At 51.8% G+C, this 22,663-nt stretch overlaps 2 protein-coding genes across 2 annotated transcripts in view; both read right to left on the bottom strand.

Moving 5' to 3' along the window:
• PSMD9 (proteasome 26S subunit, non-ATPase 9) overlaps positions 1–22,663 on the bottom strand; it is a 405,206-nt gene that overhangs the window by 272,698 nt on the left and 109,845 nt on the right. The window lies entirely within an intron of this gene.
• ORAI1 (ORAI calcium release-activated calcium modulator 1) lies at positions 6,096–21,765 on the bottom strand. The gene is made up of 2 exons (XM_050748122.1): positions 21,267–21,765; positions 6,096–7,076 (listed from the first exon to the last, which is right to left on the bottom strand). The coding sequence occupies exons 1-2, from the start codon at positions 21,573–21,575 to the stop codon at positions 6,474–6,476; spliced, it is 912 nt and encodes a 303-aa protein (XP_050604079.1). The 5' UTR covers positions 21,576–21,765; the 3' UTR covers positions 6,096–6,473.

Here is a 22,663-nt window from a genome sequence, read left to right as displayed (position 1 = left end):
GCTGGTCTCAAACTCTTGGGTTCAAGTCATCTACCTGCCTCGTCCACCTAAAGTGCTGGGATTACAGGCATGAGCATAACCGCTTTATATATTAGGTGTTTGGGACAGACAAAAATCTCAAACTCAAAGGCCTAATGAGGCCAAGAAAGTCACATGAGTGAAGCTGGCCTGGTGTGAGATAAGAGGGAGTGCTGGGGACTGTGGAAAAAATAGGCCCTGGGGAGAGTGTGGCTGCAGTGCAGCTGCTGCTCGCTGTTGCTCTGTAAGAAGGTGGTCCCATGCAGCTGGGGCTTCCAACATTTCTTTAATGTATGTATGTATGTATGTAATGTGTGTATGTATGTGTTTATATATTTATTTGAGACTGAATTTTGCTCATCGCCCAGGCTGGAGTGCAATGGTGCGATCTTGGCTCACTGCAACCTCCGCCTCCCAGGTTCAAGTGATTCTTCTGCCTCAGCCTCCCAAGTAGCTGGGATTACAGGTGCGCACCACCACGCCTGTCTAAGTTTTATATTTTTAGTAGAGATGGGGTTTCACCATGTTGGTCAAGCTGATCTCAAACACTGCTGACCTCAGGTGATCCACCTGCCTCAGCCTCCCATAGTGCTGGGATTACAGGTGTGAGCCACCACGCCCGGCCGCCCATTTCAAACAAAGCCAGAATCAGCCCAAGTAAGATCTTTGTGAGGGCCTAGGCTCTGAGTCAGACTATCCAGGTTCAAATCCTGGCAATTTACTTAACTTCCACGGGCATGAATTTTACCTTCGGCAAAGTGGAGCTAATAATAGTACCCACCATATAAGGGTGCCGAGGGTGAAATGAGTTGATGCATAGTGCGTAGAATAGCAACTGCACATAATGATTTTTTTTTTTTTTTTGAGATGGAGTCTTGCTCTGTTGCCCAGGCTGGAGTGCAGTGGTGTAATCTCAGCTCACTGCAACCTCTGCCTTCTGGATTCAAACAATTCTCCTGCCTCAGCCTCCCGAGTAGCTGGGATTACAGGTGTGTGCCAACACGCCCAGCTAATTTTTGTATTTTTAGTAGAGACGGGGTTTCACCATGTTGCCAAAGCTGGTCTTGAACTCCTGACCTTGTGATCCATCAGTCTTGGCCTCCCAAAGTGCTGGGATTACAGGTGTGAGCCACCATGCCCAGCCTTTTTTTTTTTTTTTTAAGACATCTTCCTCTGTTGTCCAGGTGGGAGTGCCGTGGCGTGATCTCAGCTCGCTGCAACCTCCACCTCCCGAGGTCAAGTGATCCTCCTGCCTCAGCCTCCTGTGTAGCCGGGATTACTGTGCACTACCACACCTGGCTAATTTTTTTTTTTTTTGAGACGGAGTCTGGCTCTGTTGCCCAGGCTGGAGTGCAGTGGCTGGATCTCAGCTCACTGCAAGCCCTGCCTCCCGGGTTCACGCCATTCTCCTGCCTCAGCCTCCCGAGTAGCTGGGAGTACAGGCGCCCGCCACCTCGCCCGGCTAATTTTTTTTGTATTTTAGTAGAGACGGGGTTTCACCGTGTTAGCCGGGATGGTCTCGATCTCCTGAACTCGTGATCCGCCCGTCTCGGCCTCCCAAAGTGCTGGGATTACAGGCTTGAGCCACCGCGCCCGGCCACACCTGGCTAATTTTTGTATTTTTATTACAGATAGGGTTTCGTCATATTGGCCAGGCTGGTCTTGAACTCCTGACTACAAGTGATCTGCCCGTCTCAGCCTTCCAAAGTGCTGGGATTATAGGCGTGAGCCACTGTGCCCGGCCGATATTCTCATGTTGTTATTTTTGAGACAGAGTCCCATTCTGTCACTCAGGCTGGAGTGCAGTGGCATCATTACTGCTGACTGCAGGCCTTACCTTCCAGGCTCATGCAGTCCTCCCACCTCAGCCTCTCAAATAGCTGGGACTGCAGGTGCACCACCACCATGCCCAGGCAATCTTTTTGTTTTTTGTAGAGACAGGGTCTCAAGATGCCCAGGCTGGTCTTGAACAACTGGGCTCAAGTGATCCTCCCACCTCAGCCTCTCTGTATTGAGATCACAAGTGAGCCACCATGCCCTGCTTATTTTGTTATTTTAAACAAATCCTGATAAAAATCTCACTTACATAATATTCCTGCCCAAATGCACAATCTGATTATAATAAGGAGACAACATCTGGGCCAGGCATGGTGGCTCATACCTGTAATAAGATGGGAGGATAGATCTCTTGAGCCAGGAGTTTGCGAGCAGCCTGGGCAACACAGTCAGTCCTTGTCTCCACAAAAAGTGAAAAAAACAGCCAGGGCAACATGGCAAAACCCTGTCTCTACAAAAAATATGAAGATTAGCTGTGCATGGTGGCAGGCACCTGTAGTACTAGCCATTTGGGAGGCTGAAGTGAGAGGATCGCTTGAGCTTGGGAGGTCAAAGCTGTAGTGAGCTGTGATCATGCCACTGTACTCCAGCCTGGGTGACAGAGTAAGATCCTGTCTCAAAAAAAAAAAAAAAAGAAATTTAAAGACAAAGGCTAGCCTGGGTGCCGGGGCTCACAACTGCAATCTCAGCACTTTGGGAGGCCAAGGTGGGAGGATCCCTTGAAGCCAGGAGTTCAAGACCAGCCTGGGCAAGAGAGAGGCCCTGATTCTACAAAAAATACAAACATTATCCAGACGTAGTGGCATGTGCCTATATTCCCAGCTACTCAGGAGGCTGAGATGGAAGGATTGCTTGAGCCTAAGAGGCTGAGGTTGTACCCTAGTGTGGGTGACAGAGCAAGTCCCTGTCTCAAACACAAACAAATAAAAAAAAAAGGGCCAGGCGCGGTGGCTCAAGCCTGTAATCCCAGCACTTTGGGAGGCCGAGACGGGCGGATCACGAGGTCAGGAGATCGAGACCATCCTGGCTAACACGGTGAAATCCCGTCTCTACTAAAAAATACAAAAAAAAAAAAAAAAAAAAAAAAAACTAGCCGGGCGAGGTGGCGGGCGCCTGTAGTCCCGGCTACTCGGGAGGCTGAGGCAGGAGAATGGTGGGAACCCGGGAGGCGGAGCTTGCAGTGAGCTGAGATCCGGCCACAGCACTCCAGCCTGGGTGACAGAGCGAGACTCCGTCTCAAAAAAAAGAAAAAAAAAAAAAAAAAAAAAAAAAGCTGAGGAATTGTTCCAAATTAAAGGAGACTAAGGCTGGGCGCAGTGGCTCATGCCTGTAATCCTAGCACTTTGGAAGGCCAAGGCGAGTGGATCACTTGAGGCTGGGAGTCTGAGACCAGCCTGTCCAACATGGTGAAACATCTTCTCTACTAAAAATACAAAAATTAGCCAGGTGTGGTGGCGGGCACCTGTAATCCCAGCTACTCGGGCGGCTGAGGCAGAAGAATCACTTGAAACTAGGAGGCAGAGTTTGCAGTGAGCCAAGATCACGCCACCGCACTCCAGCCTGGGCGACAGAGTGAGACTCTGTCTCAAAAAAATAATAATGAAATAAAAAGAATAAAGGAGACTAGGAAGTGACATCTCATTGTGATACACAATCCTCAAGTGGAAAAAACATGGCTGGAAGGGACATTACTGGGATATTTAGGAAACTGAACAGGAATGTTGTATCTGATAATTGCCTGGATTTCATCACTGGATTGTCGTTACATCGGGAAATGTCCTTAGTTTTAGGAGGAGTATTTAGGCATGAAGGACCATATGCGTAACTACAGCACATGGCTCGGGGAAGACAGTCCCTCCTCAGCCTTCAGTCAGTGTCTGTGACTTTGCCAGTTTCCTGAGGGGTCGAGCACGAGGACACTCTGCTTTCTTGTCTCAGCTCTCATAGTGCAAACAAGTGTCCTTTTCACAGTCTACTTAGTGTCACATTTTCCACATTTTTATGCTTTTTGTTGGTGATTTTGCCGTTTATAATGGTTCCCAGCTGGGTGCAGTGGCTCATGCCTATAAACCCACTGCTTTGGGAGGCCAAGGAAAGAGGATCACTTGAGCTCAGGAGTCCAAGACCAGCTTGGGCAACACAGCGAGACCCCATCTCGATAAAATTTTTTAGAAAAATTAGCTGGACATGGCTGGGCACAGTAGCTTGTGCCACTGCACTCCAGCTTGGGTAACAGAGTAAGACTCCATCTCAAAAAAAAAAAAAAAATATATATATATATATATATACACACACATATATATATATATATATGTGTGTATATATATATGGCTGGGCACAGTGGCTCACGCCTATAATCCCAGCACTTTGGGAGGCCAAGGCAGGTGGATCATGGGGTCAGGAGTTCCAGACCAGCCGACATAGCGAAACCCCATCTCTACTGAAAATACAAAAAATTAGCTGGGTGTGGTAGTAGGTGCCTGTAATCCTAAGTATTCAGGAGGCTGAGGCAGGAGAATCGCTTGAAACCGGAAGGTGGGCTGGGTGCAGTGGCTCCCATCTGTAATCCCAGCACTTTGGGAGACCAAGGTAGGTGGACTGCTTGAGGTCAGATCAAGACCAGCCTGGCCAACATGGTAAAACCCCGTCTCTACTAAAAACACAAAAATCAGCTGGGTATGGTGGTGCATGCCTGTAATCCCAGCTACTCAAGAGGCTGAGGCAGGAGAATAACTTGAACCTGGGAGGCAAAGTTTGTAGTGAGCGGAGATTGTGCCACTGCACTCCAACCTGGGGAACAAAGTGAGATTTTGTCTCAAAGAAAAAAAAAAAAAAGAAGAAGCCACAAGGTGGAGGTTGCAGTGAGCTGAGATAGTGCCATTGCACTCCAGCCTGGGCAACAAGAGCAAAACTCTGTCTCAAAAAAAAAAAAAATATATATATATATATATATACACACACACACGTGTATATATGCAACATATATTTATGTGTGTACATTATATATTTATGTGTGTGTATACACATATACATATACATATATATACACACACACACATAAAATAAAGTAGAATAAACAAAATTGTCCCCAAGTGTAATACTAGAATGCTGTCTAGTATTCCTCAATGCAAGACGGTTATGATGGACACACATATGGAGAAAATAGGTATGTTAGATAAGCTTTATTTAGGCATGTGTTCTAGTCTTGTGGGCTGTGAGTTCAATAGTAACAACTCAACCATATATATATATATATATATATATATGTATGTATATTTCTTTAAACAGAAATACACATAAAACAAGATTACATATTGATCAGCTGATGAAAATATCATGACCAAAGCTCACAGGAACGCAACCCTGTATTTCTCCTAGGAGCGATGGTTCGGTATGTGCTAAGTCAGTGTTCACGGTGACTTTACAGATTGCACCACTGCACTGCAGCCTGGGTGACAGAGTGAGGCTCTGTCTCAAAAAAAAAAAAAAAGACTTCTAAAGAAAAGACTGAATATGTATTTCAGATAGACACTATTCATGCAACTTTTTGTAGGTTTGAAATTTCTCAAAATAAAATGTTGAATTTTTTTCTTTTTTTGAGACAGAGTTTCACTCTTGTTGCCCAGGTGGGAGGGCAGTGGCGTGATCTCGGCTCACCGCAACCTCCGCCTCCCGGGTTCAAACGATTCTCCTGCCTCAGCCTCCAGAGTAGCAGGGATTACAAGCATGCGCCAACACGCACGACTAATTTTGTATTTTTAGTAGACACGGGGTTTCTCCATGTTGGTCAGGCTGGCCTCGAACTCCCGACCTCAGATGATCTGCCCGCCTCGACCTCCCAGAGTGCTAGGATTACAGGCGTGAGCCACCGTGCTGAGCAAAGTTTTCCTTTTTTTTTAGAGCGTCTCCCTCTGTTGCCCAGGCTGGAGTATAGTGGTGTTACCATAGCTCATTGCAGCCTTGGCCTCCTGGGCTCAGGCAATCTTCCTGCCTCAATCTCTCAAAGGAGCTGGAATTGCAGGTGCGATGCCTGGCTAATTTTTGTATTTTTTGTTTGAGATGGGGTCTCAAATTCCTGGGCTCAAGAGATCCTCCTGCCTTGGCCTCCTGAATAGCTGAGACCACAGGTGTGTGCCACCATACCTGGCTTAAAATTTGTTTTAAGTTTTCGTAGAGGCTCACCTAATCAGGGTGAGGCATAATACCAGTAGCCCAGGCCCAATAAAAACAAGACACAGGAAGGAGGTGTCCTTATGAGTATATTTATGTGTCACACACACATGTACACACTCAACGCTGGACGGAAGGGAGGTTGAGACGGACAGGAGGAGGCACCCAGGTGGCACTGGCACAGGGGAGGAGAGGGGACACAGCGAGTGTGTGGCCCCACTTTGGCCCCCTCCGGCTCTTCCTGGAGCTGGAAGAACAGGAAATGCTTATTCTCTTAGAGGACAGTTTCAAAGTGCAGAAATTTCTCTTACAAAAAGCCTCTTCCCTCCACGCTCTGCCCCTTGCTGAAGCCCAGCCCCTTGCACAGGCTGTCCGTGAGGCTGGGGCAGGACAAGGTCATGGGGAAGGGCGTAAGGCCAAAGAATTGGAAGGGCCCAGACCACATGGGCCTAGGCATAGTGGCTGCCGGGCGTCAGGGGGTGGTCCCCTCTGTGGTCCAGCTGGTCCTGTAAGCGAGCAAACTCCGCCAGCTCGTTGAGCTCCTGGAACTGTCGGTCCGTCTTATGGCTGACCAGTGAGCGGTAGAAGTGGACGGCGAAGACAATAAAGATCAGGCCGAAGGGCACCATGATGGTGGTCGAGGCGATGGCGGCTGCCTGGCCCGGGGTGATGCCGCTGGTGCTGACGTTGGCGGCTGCACCACTGGCGGGGGGCTTGCTGGTGGGCCTCGGCTGGCCTGGCTGCTTCTTGAGGGGCAAGAACTTGACCCAGCAGAGCAGCACGACCTCGGCCAGGAAAAGCAGCGTGCCGATGACGGTGGAGAAGGCCCAGGCCAGCTCTATGTGGCGGTGCATGCGCTCGTGGGGGGACTCCTTGACCGAGTTGAGGTTGTGCACGTTGCTCACCGCCTCGATGTTGGGCAGGATGCAGGTGCTGATCATGAGTGCAAACAGGTGCACAGCCACCAGCACCGTGGTGCAGGCACTGAAGGCGATGAGCAGCCCTGGCGGGTAGTCGTGGTCAGCGTCCAGCTGCACCTCCACCATTGCCACCTGCAGGGGGACAGGCGGAATGAGTGCCAGCAGTCCCAGCCCCCACTGCTAATCTTCAGTCCTGGCTCTCCTCCTGTCAGGCTCTGCGACCCTGGTCAGTCGCGTGGCCTCTCCAAGCCTCAGTTTTCATTTATCTATAATGGGGATAGTAAGGCCTATTCACTTGGGGATGAGAGTGGCATAAAGTCCTACAGAGAGCAGGAGCCAAGGCTGCCTGGATCTGAATCCCAGTCCTGGCACTCACTAACTGTGCAACCCTGGGAAAGTCACTTAACCTCTCTAAGCCTCAACTTTCTTATCTGTAGAAATAGGGATATAATACTAGTTCATAGGATTTTTTTTTCCCCCAGACAGAGTTGTGTTCTTTTGCCCAGGCTGGAGCCCAGTGGTGCGATCTCGGCTGACTGCAACCTCCACCTCCTGGGTTCAAGTGATCCTCCTGCCTCAGCCTCCCAAGTACCTGGGACTACAGGCATGTGCCTACACTTGACTACTTTTTTGTACTTTTGGTACAGACAGGGTTTCACCACGTTGGCCAAGCTGGTCTCGAACTTCCAACCTCAGGTGATCCACCTGCCCGCCTCAGCCTCCCAAAGTGTGGGGATTACAGGTATGAGCCACCACACCCAGCCAATTCATAGAATTATTTTAACAATTAAATGAGAGCTGGTACATGGTACCACCTCCCAAATCACGGCTATTACCACCTGGTCAGGTATTAGAAACCAGCTGCAGGCACAGTGGCTCACGCCTGTAATCTCTACACTTTGTGGAGGCCGCGGTGGGAGGACTGCTTGAGGCCAGGAGTTAGAGAGCAGCCAGGCAACACAGAGAAACCTCACCTCTACAAAAAATTTTTTTAAATTAGCTGGGGGTGGTGGTGTACACCTGTAGTTCTGGCTACTTGGGAGTCTGACGGAGAAGGATTGCTGGAGCACAGGAGTTTGAGGTGGTGGTGAGCTATGACCGCACCACCGCCCTCCAGTCTGGGCACCAGAGCAAGACCTTATCTCTAAAAAAAATAAAATCAGGCCGGGGCCAGTGGCTCATGCCTGTAATTCCAGCACTTTGGGAAGCTGAGGTGGGTGGATCACCTGAGGTCAGGAGTTGGAGACGAGCCTGGCTAACATGGTGAAACCCCATCTCTACTAAAAATTAAAAAAAATAGCTGGGCGTAGTGGCACACGCCTGTAATCCCAGCTACTTGGGAGGCTGAGGCGGGAGACTCACTTGAACCCGGGCAGTGGAGGTTGCAGTGAGCTGAGATCGTGCCACTGCACTCCAGCCTGGGCAACAGAGTGAGACTCTAACTCAAAAATAATAATAACAATTAAATAATTAAATTAAAATTAACACCAACCACCATCAGTGGTCAAAATGGTAAATTTTGTTATGCGTGTTTTACTATGGTTAAAATAAAAGCATTTAAAAAAGCAATCACCAGCCACCATTCCTGTTGGCCCCACATCCTCACACCCAAGCAGAGGCTTGTCCTTCATGCCCTGCTCTGAGGACATGCAGAGGGGTGGTGGCTGCTCTCCCAGGGCACACCCAGGCCCTTCTGAGAACACAGTGCACGACCTGAGAAGTACAGAGCAGGCTTCCCAGAAGCGACGGGCTCAGCTGGTGCAGGCTGGGTGGCCAGTACACCCTGGGGCTGTCTCCTCCCCAGCTGCAGGGCTGACCACCAGCTGTCCCCAGTTCCTGGAGACCTGTGGACCCGAGGTCACCAGGAGCATGCTCCGGGCCAGACACCCGCTGCTCCTCACCTGGGCCTTGCAAGTCACCCCCATGCAAAGGAGCCAGCTCATCAGATCTGGGCTGGGAACAGCCAGCAGTGGGCACACAACCACGGTCAACCCACGAGGGCTGGAGGGACGGGGGTAGGGAGATGGCGGTACCTATGGCAGTCATTCCATCAAGGACAGTGACTCTTTATAAGGTGTTTGCTATGTATGTGGCAGGCTCAGAGTGGACAGCCTAATGTTGAAGTTTCTCCATTAGCCGCACACCAGCCTGGCCCCCAGCAAGCAGGGAATTCCTGTCCTCTCACCCCTCCTGCCCTAGGTAGGGGTGTGGGCTCCTTCCTTCCCCACTGCTCTCCTTTTACAGTCTGCCTGGCTTCGACCCTGACTCCCCTGCCCTTGATTAGCCTGTATGACTCTGGCAAGCTCTCAACTTTCTGCACCTGTTTCCACATCTGTAAAATGGGAATAAATGGGACAAGCCTCGAAGGCTTCTTGTGAGGATTAAGAGTCAATCCATGTAAAACAGGTAGTGTCTGGCACACAACAAACCCTCAATAAAAGCGAGCTTTATTATTACCCAGTTTAGGAACCTCATCCCCACCCCACAGTCTCTTTATAACATCCTCCTGGGGCTTCTACCCTCCTGCAGAGGGGCACGCTCAGGCAGAAAGAACGCCAGGTCAAATCGGCAAACCCATGTTCCAGCTCCATAACCGCCTGTTCACCCGTAACCTTGGCCAAGACCCTCCTCTCCACCCATAAAAGAAGGGGATGCAGTGAGATGAAGGTCACAATCTGGATCTGACTTGGGGTCGGATATCTCTGAGAATCTGAAGATGGTGGACACTATCCTTTTCTTTTTTTTTTGATGGAGTCATTCTACTGCCCAGGCTGGAGTACAATGGTGTAATCTCAGCTCACTGCAACCTCTGGCTCATGGATTCAAGTGATTCTCCTGCCTCAGCCTCCCGAGTAGCTGGGATTACAAGGGCCTGCCACCACGCTCAGCTAATTTTTGTATTTTTAGTAGAGATGGGGTTTCAACCATGTTGGCCAGGCTGGTCTCGAACTTCTGACCTCGTAATCCACCCGCCTCGGCCTCCCAAAGTGCTGGGATTACAGGCGTGAGCCACCGCACCTGGCCTTGACACTCTCCTTAAAACAGCCAAGTATCATTTATTGACAGGACTTTTCTGACAATTTCAACGGGATTCGCAGGCTTTTGTCTAAGAATGCCCTCAGTGGACGTCGGTATGTACTTTTCAGTCCAGGCGTTTACAAAACATTTCAAACTCATATAAATTTGGGGCAATGCCATCAGAATTTCTACCGTGTTTAAGATCTTTGGTGGCCGAAAGCCAGCCCTGAGAATTCTGAGTCCATGCGGGTGAGGGTGTCTCGGCACATGTGGGTGCTGGACACAAGACGTGGCACAGGTCACCAGGCCACGGCAGGTGGAGGGCCACATCCTGCAGCTCCCTTGTCTCTGCACCCGGGTCTGCCCACACCTGGAAGAGGAGAGCCCCTTCCAGCAGCCAGTGTCTCCTGCCACCTCCCCACCCCCAGCACTTCCTCTTCCTGCTCTGGTCTGCCACCCCGGAACCTGAAACCGGAGACAGGACAAGCAGCAGCGGCCGTTAGTGAGCTGCCCCAGGTCCACTGCTACTGATCCACTCACTGGAAATGTCTGGAGCCTTTAGGTGTCTTAGGCCCTGAGCTGGCCGCTGGGGTGTGTATGAGGGGCCTGTACACAGGTCTACAGTCCTACTCTGCTCCCTACTTGGTGCCTCACCTGCGCCCCAGCCACCCTCAAGGTAGTGTCTGTCCCCCTCTATGCAGTCAGGACCACAGAGCACACCACACGGCTGGCTGCAAACTGGCTCCTCCACTTCCACAGCTATTGACCTTGGATAAGGTTCTCAGCCTCTCTGTACCACAGCTTCCACATCTATAAAATAGAGGCTGACAGGCGTGGTGGCTCATGCCTGTAATCCCAGCACATTGGGAAGCTGAGGCAGGTGGATCACTTGAGTCTGGGAGTTCCAGACCAGCCTGGCCAACATGGTGAAACCCTGTCTCTACTAAAAATACAAAAATTAGCCAGGCGTGGGCCGGGCGCGGTGGCTCATGCCTGTAATCCCAGCACTTTGGGAGGCCGAGGCAGGCAGGTAACTTGAGGTTAGGAGTTCAAGACCAGCCTGGCCAACATGGCGAAGCCCCGCCTCTACTAAAAATACAAAAAAAATTAGCTGCGTGTGGTGGGACGCACCTGTAATCTCAGAAAATTGGGAGGCTGAGGCACAAGTATCACTTGAACCTGGAGATGGAGGTTGCAGTGAGCTGAAATCGTGCCATTGCGCTCCAGCGTAGGCAACAGAGTGAGATACCATCTCAAAAAAAAAAAAATAGCTGGGGTGTGGTGGTGGGCACCTGTAATCCCAGCTAATTGGGAGGCTGAGGTAGGAGAATCTCTTGAACCCAGGAGGCAGAGGTTGCAGTGAGCCAAGATAGCACCACTGCACTCCAGTCTGGGTGACAGAGCATGGTCTCAAAAAAAAAAAAAAAAAAAAAAAGAGAATCCCATGAGTTATTAATACCATTATTCTTCTTTCACAAACAAGGAAACTGAGGCTTAGAAAGGTAATGTCAGCTGTCCAAAGGGTTACTCTCTGCTGGATTCAAAACCAAGTCCACTTGGCTCCACAGCCCGGGTATGAAGGGGGCAAAGGAGCACCTCCCTCACATGGTGGCTGAGATTAAACGTAGTCTTCATATCTAGATGTTTAGCATAGCGCCAGCTACAACAGCTCAACAAATCTTGGTTAAAAAGAAAAACACAGGGCCGGGCGCGGTGGCTCACATCTGCAATCCCAGCACTTTGTGAGGCTGAGGCAGGCAGACCACATGAGGTTGGGAGTTCGAGACAAGCCTGACCAACATGGAGAAACCCTGTCTCTACTAAAAATACAAAATTAGCTGGGCATGGCAGCGCTAATGTGAGACCCTATTGCACACACACACAGAAAAAAAAAATTAGCTGGGTATAGTGGGCATGCCTGTAGCCCCAGCTACCTTTTTTTTTTTTTTTTTTGAGATGGAGTCTCACTCTGTCACCCAGGCTGGAGTGCAGTGGCATGATTCGGCTCACTGCAACCTGCCCCTCCCAGGTTCAAGCGATTCTCCTGCCTCAGCCTCCTGAGTAGCTGGGATTACAGGTGCCTGCCACCATGCCCAGCTAACTTTTGTATTTTTAGTAGAGACGGGGTTTCATCATGTTGGTCAGGCTGGTCTCAAACTCCTGACCTCAGATGATCTCCCTGCCTCAGCCTCACAAAGTGCTGGGATTACAGGTGTGAGCCACCGTGCCCAGCCAGTCCCGGCTACTTGAGAGGCTAAGGCAGGAGGATCCCTTGAGCCCAGGAGTTCGAGGCTGCAGTGAGCTATGATCGCATCACTACACTACACACTGGGCAACAGAGCAAGACTCTATCTCTAAAAAAAAAGAAAAGAAAAAAGGAGAAAAACAGAGCTTGAAGTCCATGGAAGAGAAATAGTGCCTGGATACCCTCAGCTCAGGCTGGAGACAGGGACCCCATATGCCCACCTTCCAACCCCGACTCTGGACCTCGCTTGCTATATTTAGAGGCAGCTCCAGCTCCAAACCCCAGCCACAAGGATGTGCACCCCACGCCACACCTGGCCTGATGGCCACCTCCACAGGACAGAGACCACCACGTTCCACACTGTTAGTCACACCCACAGGCTTCAGGGCCAGAAAGCAGTGCAGCTGTTGGGACGCACGTGGCCCAGGGACACCCACAGTTGCCAGCTCTCCCTGAGGTCTTGGGCTGCGGAGAGGGGAGAGGCTCTCCGAGGAAGAAGAAAGGGCCTGCTGCCCGGCTCCGGAAGAAACCCCATTACCCTCACTGGACCCTACGATTCCTGGAACTCCGTGCACATAGGCAGGCTGTATGTGCCCACACTTGGGACCAAGTTCAATGCCACAGGGTTCAGGGGGCTGTGTAAAAGAATGATTCAAAGTGAGAAGAAAGGAACGGTTGGCACGTGTCACGGAGCTGGATGAAAAATTCACAGGAATAAATACCACCACTTTTTCCAGGCTACTTCTTGCTCTGGAAATCTCCCCTCGGGTGGGGAGGGTGAGGGCCCAGGGGCCCTGCAGATCTGGCAGCTGACTGCCAGATCCCCAGCTGAGCCCCAGCGAGATTGGATCAGATCAGATCGCATGCAGCTTCACAAGGTAAATATAGCCCGTCGCCCAAAATAAACAGCCCCCAGCCAGCCACTGGCCGCCTGAACCTGGCGAGGCAAACCCTATAAGGGATAGGAAAGGCGAAAGACCACCAGCCCCACCTCACGCTAGTCCATGGATCCCCCCAGTAGGGTTTTGGCTAGAGATGCCAAACCTTAGCAAGGGCCAAGAAGAGGGTTACATAATTCTGCGAAGGGCAGGGCCTGGGTGGCCCTGGCAGACTGTACCAGGCGTCAGCCCACCTGGCCCGAGTGCCAGCTATCTCTCCTGGCTCCTGCTGGGCTCCATGGAGACCCTGGGCACCGGGTACCTGCCAGTCCAGGCCCTCTGAGGCAGCCCTCCCATGCTGGGCCTGACCTCAGCTCCCACAGCCTTCCTTCCCCCGGCCTAGTTCTTTTCTTGACCACCCTTTTAGGAGGGTGTGTGGCTGCAGCCTGGAACATGAGGCCCTTTAGGCTGCAATCATGCAGCGTCACCCGGAGCTGTCTGAGCCTGCCGGCCCCACCTCAAATGCAAACCATCTCTTAAGAGGGTACTGAGGTCTAGTGTGCAGTGGTTTACAAAGTCTTGACCATGACAGTCCAGGACTCCACGTTTCTATAAATAGACACACATGGGTTTATAACAGAAACAAAAGTTTCATCAGTCAACATTTAGCCTTACAGCACACCAATAAGGTCTTGCAAGATGCAATGTGCGCTGCGACTTTGTTTCATTTCATCCTTATCTCATTCTAAAAACGGCCAGGAGCTTGGTACCAAAGTTATCAAAAGAAAGAAACAACAAAATGTGCTGGTTGCAACTTACTACATTTGTTACAAGCCATGAATAGGCTGAATTTGCATACAGGGTCGGGGGGCACAGACCCAGACTTTCTCTTCAACCGGCTAATTCTTTTTTTGAGGCAGGGTCTCACTCTGTCGCCCAGGCTGGGGTGCAATTGGGTAATCACAGCTCACGGCAGCCTCAACCTCTCGGGTTCAGTGATCCTCCCATCTCAGCGTCCCAAACAGCTGGGACTAGAGGCACACACCAACATGCCTGGTTAATTTTTTTTTTTTTTTTTTTTTTTTTTTTTTTGAGACGGAGTCTCGCTCTGTCACCCAGGCTGGAGTGCAGTGGCCGAATCTCAGCTCACTGCAAGCTCCGCCTCCCAGGTTTATGCCATTCTCCTGCCTCAGCCTCCCGAGTAGCTGGGACTACAGGCGCCCGCCACCTCGCCCGGCTAGTTTTTTGTATTTTTTAGTAGAGACGGGGTTTCACCGTGCTAGCCAGGATGGTCTCGATCTCCTGACCTCGTGATCCGCCCGTCTCGGCCTCCCAAAGTGCTGGGATTACAGGCTTGAGCCACCGCGCCCGGCCTTTTTTTTTTTTTTTTGAGACGGAGTCTCACTCTGTCGCCCAGGCTGGAGTGCAGTGGTGCGATCTCAGCTCACTGCAACCTCCGTCTCCCGTGTTCACACCATTCTCCTGCCTCAGCCTCCCAAGTAGCTGGGACTACAGGTGCCCACCACCACGCCCGGCTAATTTTTTGTATTTTTTAGTAGAGACGGGGTTTCACCGTGTTAGCCAGGATGGTCTCGATCTCCTGACCTCGTGATCTGCCAGCCTCAGCCTCCCAAACTGCTGGGATTACAGGCGTGAGCCATCGTGCCCAGCCATAAATATTTTTTGATAAGGGTATAAGCTCAAAAGTTTGGAGACAGGGCCAGGCACGGTGGCTCACACCTGTAATCCCAGCACTTTGGGAGGTCGAGCTGGGCGGATCATCTGAGGTTGGGAGTTCGAGACCAGCCTGACAAACATGGAGAAACCCCATCTCTACTAAAAATATAAAATTAGCCGGGCATGGTGGCACATGCCTATAACCCCAGCTACTCGGGAGGCTGAGGCTGAAGAATCGCTTGAACCCAGGAGGCAGAGGCTGCAGTGAGCCAAGATCGTACCATTCTACTCAAACCTGGGCAACAAGAGCAAAACTCAGTCTCAAAAAACAAACAAACAAAAAAGATCGGCTTAAATCAGAGGTCAGCACACTAGAGCCTGCAGACAGTAGTTTTTGTAAATAAAGTTTTATTGGCACACAGCCATGCCCACTCACTCACCTATTATCCGTGCTGCTTTCCAGCTACAACAGCAGAGTTGAAGAGTTACCACTGAGACCTGGTGGCTCCTTTCCACAAAAAGCCAGCTGACCCCTGGGTGACATCGATGATCCCCAAAGAGGGCTATCAAATAATAGTCCCACAAGATTATCATCTGAAGAAAAGTCTGTGGTCTTAGCAGTCTGAGCTGTTCCTTCCAGAGATCATATTAAAGAACCCTTAGAAACCCCATCAGAGAGAAATCTGCTGTCTATGTTTATTTTATTTGTTGTGAGATAGAGTCTCACTCTGTCACCCAGATTGGAGTGTGGCACCCTTACAGCTCACTGCAGCCTCGACCTTCTGGGCTCAAGTGATCCTCCTGCCTCAGCCTCCCAAGTCCTTGGGACCACAGGCATCTGCCACCATGCCTGGCTAATTTTTTTTTTATTATTTGTAGAGACGGGGTCTCCCTATGTTGCCCAGGCTGGTCTCCAACTCCTAGGCTCCGGCTATCCTCCTACCTTGGCCTCTCAAAGTACTGGGATTACAGGCGTGAGCCACTGCACCTGGCTTGCTGTCAATGTTTAAACTTTATATTCAGTTTTATTTCTCTACAGGAACTCTACCCTTCACCCCCACCCCACATTGATTACCTTAGGGCTGTCTTAGAAACCTACTCAGAGTTATCCTTCATTAGCCAGGGACCGGGCAGTCAGTGGAGCTCAACACTGCTCTTGGTCAAAATTCCAAAAATGTGCCACAGGCACTTGTGAAATTTTACAAACGTCTTCTCTGCTAGGCAGGAAGCACCCTCCCCTTGGGGAACACAGCATAATTCCCTTTCTCCATAGCCCAGCGTGCAAATCCAGCACGCAGAGTCTCACGTCTGGAAGATCTCAAAGGCCCAGTTAACAACTTGCATGGGTGGTGGAAACCAGAGGGTGGTAAAGTGGAAATGGCTCCCAGCCAGACAGACCAGAGCTTGAATGCTACTAGCTGGAGAATCTTAACCTCTAGGAGCCTTCGTTTTCCTGTTTACAGTACATACTTTTAAGAGCTATGGTGAGGATTCAGTAAGAATGAAAGAAAAGCGTTCAGGCTCATGCCTGGCATGACAGGGTTTCAGTAAACAGTAACCACAACCACCACCACCACCATCATAGAATTCATCATGTAACTCCTGTCTAAAACCTTCAATGGCTCCCTGCTGCCGATCCTAGAGTTCAAATTTCCCACCCAATCAAGGCCCTCCATCATCTTGCCTGGCTAAATTAACCGTTCTCTACTACTTCCTGAAGACCCTCAACCCCAACCACAGCCCCTGTACCTTTCCCCTAGGCCCTGTCATTTCTCATCTTTAACTGTTCCTGCCATTTCCTGTGACTTGAAGGCTCTTTCTCAAGTCCTAACTTCACCACACTCAAGGCTCAGCAAGAACCAGATTATTTTAACTCAGTTAACCCTTAGTAGCCCTAACACCATGGAAAAAAGGGTAAGCAAGTATCTGGGATACTTGGGTCAGATACTGTAAGTGCTTTGCAATTTTTTTTCTTTTTTTGAGATGGAGTCTTACTCTGTTTGTTGCCCAGGCTGGAGTGCAGTGGTGCGATCTCTACTCATTGCAACCTCTGCCTCCCGGGTTGAAGCAATTCTCCTGCCTCAGCCTCCCGAGTAGCTGGAATCACAGGAATGCACAACCACACCCAGCTAATTTTTGTATTTTTAGTAGAGATGGGGTTTCACCATATTGGCCAGGCTGGTCTCCAACTCCTGACCTCAGGTGATTCGCCCGCCTCGGCCTTCCAAAGTGCTAGGATTACAAGTGTGAGCCAACGTGCCCGGCTGTACTCCATTTTGAAGATGAGGAAACTGAGACCGAGAAAGGTTAAATGACTTACCTAAGGTCTTGCCCTTATAAGAGGTAGAGCTGGGATCTGAACCAACTTGTCTTGCTCAGGTGTCTGTTCTGACCTTGCTCTGCTTGAGCTTCTCAGCTCTGTTCTCCTACACTCTCTGATGCTTCCTCTCCCACAGCAAGGGTGCTACACCACAGCCACAGGGCTCTGCAGCTTCCCAGCCAGGTGACCACGGGCAAATCTTTCCTCTCAGTGACCACCTATACTCACCTGGTTATAGGAAGATCACACAACATGCTACGTGGGGCACCATCTAGCCTACGGCAACAGCCCAATCAACAACAGCAATAATAATTACTATCGGTGATCAGTACTAAGAATAGTAATAGCAATTTCTTGCCCATTTACATGGTCCCTGAACTCGGAACATGTCATAGAGGCTCAGTGTCTTATGATTTGAGTCATTCCTTCCAACTCATTTTCATAGAAATTACAGGCAACTTCTGAACCAGCTCTAGAACTTGGGAACAAAAGGGTGCTGGCAGGCAGAGAACTGAGGAGGCAGATAATCCAAAAATAATTGATCCCAGGTCATGGAAAGCATTTTGTTTACAGCAGCAGGCTGACCTTCCCAATTATCTTCTGCTTAGGCTAATGTTACAGCCTGCCTTCCCCAGCAGACGAGATCGCCACATATGCTCACCAGTCCTGCAGGGGATGCGGTCAGGCTGAGGCTGGCTGCCTCTCAATGAAGTGTAAACTGAGGCACAGAGGGCGTGATTCAAAGCCCACAAGACTACTGTGGGCTTGAGGAGCTCTACAGGATGCTGATCCCACACTACGTCCAGGCCGCCTTGCTTTGTATCTCTCGTTAGAGTTTGGAGGATGGCGCACCTGAGGCTTGCCGTTCCTAGAAATGCTGTCTGGAGCAAGAATCTCATCTGCAGATCGGAGAGGGTCCAGGCAAGGTGTGCGTCATCAGACCCTGAAAATTCCTCTGTGTTTCATGGGACCGGTCTGGTCTCAAAATGAATCTTCATGCAAGTCCATGGGAGAGCAGGATATGTGCCATCTCCATACACATAAAAAAAACTGGCTTTGGCCAGGTACGGTGGCTCACACCTGTAATCCCAGCACTTTGGGACGCCAAGGCAGGTGGATCACCTGAGGTCAGGAGTTTGAGACCAGCCTGGCCAACATGGTGAAACCCCGTTTCTACTAAAAATACAAAAATGAGAGGCCGGGTGAGGTGGCATGTGGCTGTAATCCCAGCTACTCAGGAGGCTGAGACAGGAGAATCGCATGAACCCAGGAGGCGGAGGTTGCAGTGAGCCGAGATCGCATCACTGCACTCCAGCCTGGGCAACAAAGAGGAAACTCCGTCTCAAAGGAAAAAAAAAAAAAAGAAAGAAAAGAAAACTGGCCTCAAAGAGGTAAAGCCTCTTGCCTGAGGTCACTCACCGGCCATCCCCAACACTTCCTGGCCACCTGGCCAGGCCCTTCTACCTGTGAAGTGGGGAACCTCTCAATCCCCTCCAGGCTTTGTGGGAGACCCTCCCTCAATCTCACCTGGTGACCCCATCCCTTGACTTTCCAGGTCTCTGGGAAGGAAGCCCTCTGGGGGCAGGAAGTTGGTTATGCTGACTCACAGGCCAAGGGAGAGTAATTCAGGAAACTTGTCGCTCTGTTACCATGGCGTTGGGGCTGCTGGCACCCTCTCCTCTCTGAAGCTCACTTACAGGCTGGGTGTCTAAGTGGGAGTGAGGCATGGTCAGACCCTGCACCCAATCCCATCCCTCCTATAGATTTCCAGCTTCATGGCACATGCAGTTACCCTCTTGTAACGGCAGAATGGAGAGTATCCTGGGGTTTGGTCCTTCCCTGCCTGCAGAACTTTGGGGATTCCATCAGCAGAGCCGGCAAGCCTTCTCCACCCAGGAAGGGGAAAAGAAAAGTCCCCAAGAGACAGACAGGGTGGGCCAAAGCCCACTCCAAGCCATTGGCTGCCCCAATCTCCTGACTTCCTCACACTGTTTTTAGCAAGAGGAAGGAGGTGACATTTGACCATGAGGCCTGAGGCCTGTCTTTGAAAGGAAGAGGGGACTTGAGAAGGCAGGAAAATGTCATTCATCTGGATCTCACCCCTCAGGAGTGAGAAGGAGCTTGGGGCAGCTATAAACTCACGACCACAAGAAAAGGGGGAACCATTATCTTAAACCCGGAGCACTGCAGGGAAAAGCTGACAGCTGGTAGCTCCCCGCCCACCACCAATTATAAAACTCTTTGGCTTAAAAGAAACTCTTTTGCCTTGTTTTTCATTTCCTAGGCCTGTCTTAACATGTCCCTGGCTGGACATCAATCAGAGTTCCTATACACCGCAATGGGTACAAATGCCTGAGCAAGTTCTGAACACTAACAGACCCGGGTTCAAATCCTGCTCCATGGGACTGGCTGTGCGGTCTTGGGAAAGCCCTTTGACAAAACCATCACAGAGGGTTGCTGAGGAGTAAGCCCAGGAGATAAGGCACCTAGCACTGAGTGAGTGTTTAGTAAATGCCGGCTGCTTTTAGAGATTCTTCAGGCACGAGGCAGAACCTGGTCTCTTAGGATTTGAAACTAACAGAGCAGAATTCCGTGCTGTCTAAACTAAAACTGAGAGTGCTGTCTATACACACACACTCCCTGATCTCCTCTCAGGGGCTCCCTCAATTTTATTCCCAAACAGAAACTCTGGAGTAGCAGCCTTCTTTGATCGATTCAGGAATTGAGGCCCAGACAGGGAGAGTGAGTTGCTTGAGGTCACACAGGCAGCAAGTAGCTGAGCAGGGAGGGCTGCTGCCCACTCCCCATCTCCTGGCCTTTCCATGTGGCCCAGCACGCTCTGGGCCTTACAAAATTCAGGCTCTGCTGCAAGGCAAAGCAGGGAGAGTTCCAGACACACTCCCTTCCCAAGAAAACACGAAGGGTGCAGCCACTCCCTCCCTCAAGGCCAAGGGCTTAGCTCACTGGTGGCGGGGGCAGGAGTGCTCTGGTCTACAGAACTGGGGGGCGGGGGCAGAGTTCATTCACAAAGGCTGATATCACCGAAAGTGGTAATAATGTAGTTATTATGTAGTCCCCTGCTTCCGGAGAAACTTCAATATGCCAAGCCTGAGGGTATCCCCAGAGCCACTTCTCAGGCCCATCGGCAGCCTCACCCACTCCACACCTCAGAGGCTTCCCACTCCAGCTCCTTAGGATGGTGGGGAAAGGAAAGCAAGCCTATCCCCTAGATCAAGAAAGAGCCCATTGGGCCGGGGGAGGTGGCTCACGCCTGTAATCACAGCACTTTGGGAGGCCAAGGTGGGCAGATCATGAGGTCAAGAGTTCAAGACCAGCCTGGCCAACACGGTGAAACCCTGTCTCTACTAAGAATACAAAAATTAGCCGGGCGTGGTGTCTGTAATCCCAGCTACTCAGGAGGCTGAGGCATGAGAATCGCTTGAACCCGGGAGGTGGAGGTTTCAGTGAGCCGGGATTGCACCACTGCACTCCAGCCTGGGCGACAGAGAGAGACTCCGTCTTGGAAAAAAGAAAAACTAAAAAAGAAAGAGCCCATTCAACGGGAACACGTCCCTCTCTCCTCCCTCACACTCAGTGACTCAGTGGCAAGTTTCTGGAGGAAAAACTGAGGGTGCGGACTGGTTGTCAAACCCCCAGGCTGAGGCTCTCGGAAAATGCGGTGGAAAAGGGGTGTCAGGAAATCCCCTCTACGAGTTGATAAAAGAACAGAGCTAACACCTTCCGGCCTCGGGTGCGGGGGCACAAGACAGCTCAAGGTCTTGGTCCTCGTCCCCACCTCCTGACGCCCCCAGCTGGGTTAGTTTTTGAGTCCCTTCTTTCCCCACTGAACGCACGTGGGGCGGGCTTCTTACAGAGCTAACTTCGGGATGCATCTACCACTCTTGCTGGGGCAAGCAAGTCCATGTGGAGGCACCCAAGACCCCAAAGCCCGGACTCTGGTATGGCTTGTCACCACCCCAGATCGGAGTACTCGGCGCCCACTAGTGCTCACGTCCAGCAGCACCTCTGCCCCTTGCGCAGCGCTCACGAGGGCTTCTCACAGCTCTTCCCCTCACCCCGGCCCGCCCGGCCCGCCCAGCTCGCTCCCCAGTGGGCCCCGTCGGGGCTGCGGGAGGGAGCAGCCAGGACAGCAGAAAGGGGAGGGCAAGGTGGCCCGAGCTCACCATGGCGAAGCCGGAGAGCAGAGCCGAGGTCCGGCTGGAGGCTTTGAGCTTGGCGCGGCTCAAATAGAGCTTGCGCCAGGACAGCGCCTGCATGGAGTGCTCGTTGAGACTCATCACCTCGGAGTAACTCTGGCCGATCCAGTCCGGGTAGGTGACGGCGGGCGGCGGCGGCGGCGGCGGCGGGGCTCCCGGAGGCTCCCCGTCCCCGCTGCAGCGGCGGCTCCGGCGGCTGCCGCTGGTGGTGCTGCCGCCGCTCGGGGGAAGCTCGGGGCTGCTGCGGCTCGGGGGCGGGGCGGGCTCCGGATGCATGGAGCACGCCGCCGAGGCGCGGGCCCGCCCGGGAGCCGCGAGGCACCTCCGCCGGAGGCAGCCGCCGCCTGCCCCCTACGCGGGCCCGGCCTCACCCGGCCGGCCGCACAGGATGAGGAGGACGAGGTCAAGGGAGCGCCCGCTGCCCCAGCACACAGGCCCCCGGCGCCGCTGGCAAAAGCCCCCGGGCTACAGCGACCCGAGACTGCGCGAGGGTGGTGTCCCGGATCCCCGGAGCTGGGACCCCTGGCGCGCGCCGCGATTGGCCGCCGCCCTGGGCAGTTTTGCATGCGCCCCGCCCACCTGTGCCCCGCCCACCAAGAGGTGGGCGTTGTTGTGGGCGTCACGTGACCCGCCCGCTCAGACGGCACCGCCCACGGTCCCTGGCTCGCCGCGGTCCGCACCTCTTCCAGGAAGCGCCCGACTGCCCGTTCCGGCTCCTGGCACCGCCCCTCTCCGCAGCTGCTCCTGTGGCCCTGCTCCCGGAGCTTGGACTCCTGGGTCGGGCCGCCTGAGGTCACCTCTGGGCGCCTCCTGAGGCCAATATCCCCTTTGGAACAAGGTGGTTCAAGGTCTGTAGGAAAAAGAGCGGCCGAGGTCTAGAGTTCAAGCCGTCAGTGTTTATTTGGCGCCCACTGGGTGCCAACACTGGTCTAGGTGCTGAGGCTGGGTAGGGTGATGAACGAGATGGACAAAATTCCATGCCCTCTTGGAGGCTGCATTCTGTAGGGGAAGACACACAAACACCAATGAGTCGATTTTATAATAGTTTAGAAGGTGAAAAGGTGGAGAAAAAATAAAGCGGGCTGAAGGAGGTGGGTAGTGCGGGGGCTGCAATTTTAATTTTAAAATACTCGGATTCAGGGCAGGGAGGTTTTTCTTTTCTTTTATTTTTTTAGGGTAAGGATTTTTGGTTTGTTGACCACTTTGTCCACCTGTGTTCACCAGCATCTGATACGTATTGAGGTGACCGGTTCCTGGTTGTTTTTTTTTTTTTTTTTTTGAGACGGAGTCTAGCTCTGTCGCCCAGACTGGAGTGCAGTGATGCGATCTGGGCTCACTGCAACCTCCACCTCCTCAGTTCAAGC

Source organism: Macaca thibetana, chromosome 11 (assembly GCF_024542745.1).
Source record: "Macaca thibetana thibetana isolate TM-01 chromosome 11, ASM2454274v1, whole genome shotgun sequence".
Classification (NCBI taxonomy): domain Eukaryota; kingdom Metazoa; phylum Chordata; class Mammalia; order Primates; family Cercopithecidae; genus Macaca; species Macaca thibetana.
This window is presented reverse-complemented; position numbering and strand designations above follow the sequence as displayed.

Bases quoted from the DNA above. Each gene is read 5' to 3' on its own strand.
- ORAI1 (XM_050748122.1), bottom strand. From the start codon at position 21,575: ATGCATCCGGAGCCCGCCCCGCCCCCGAGCCGCAGCAGCCCCGAGCTT. The intron at 7,077-21,266 runs GTGAGCTCGGGC...GTCCCCCTGCAG, and splicing joins TGCTCTCCGGCTTCGCCATG to GTGGCAATGGTGGAGGTGCA.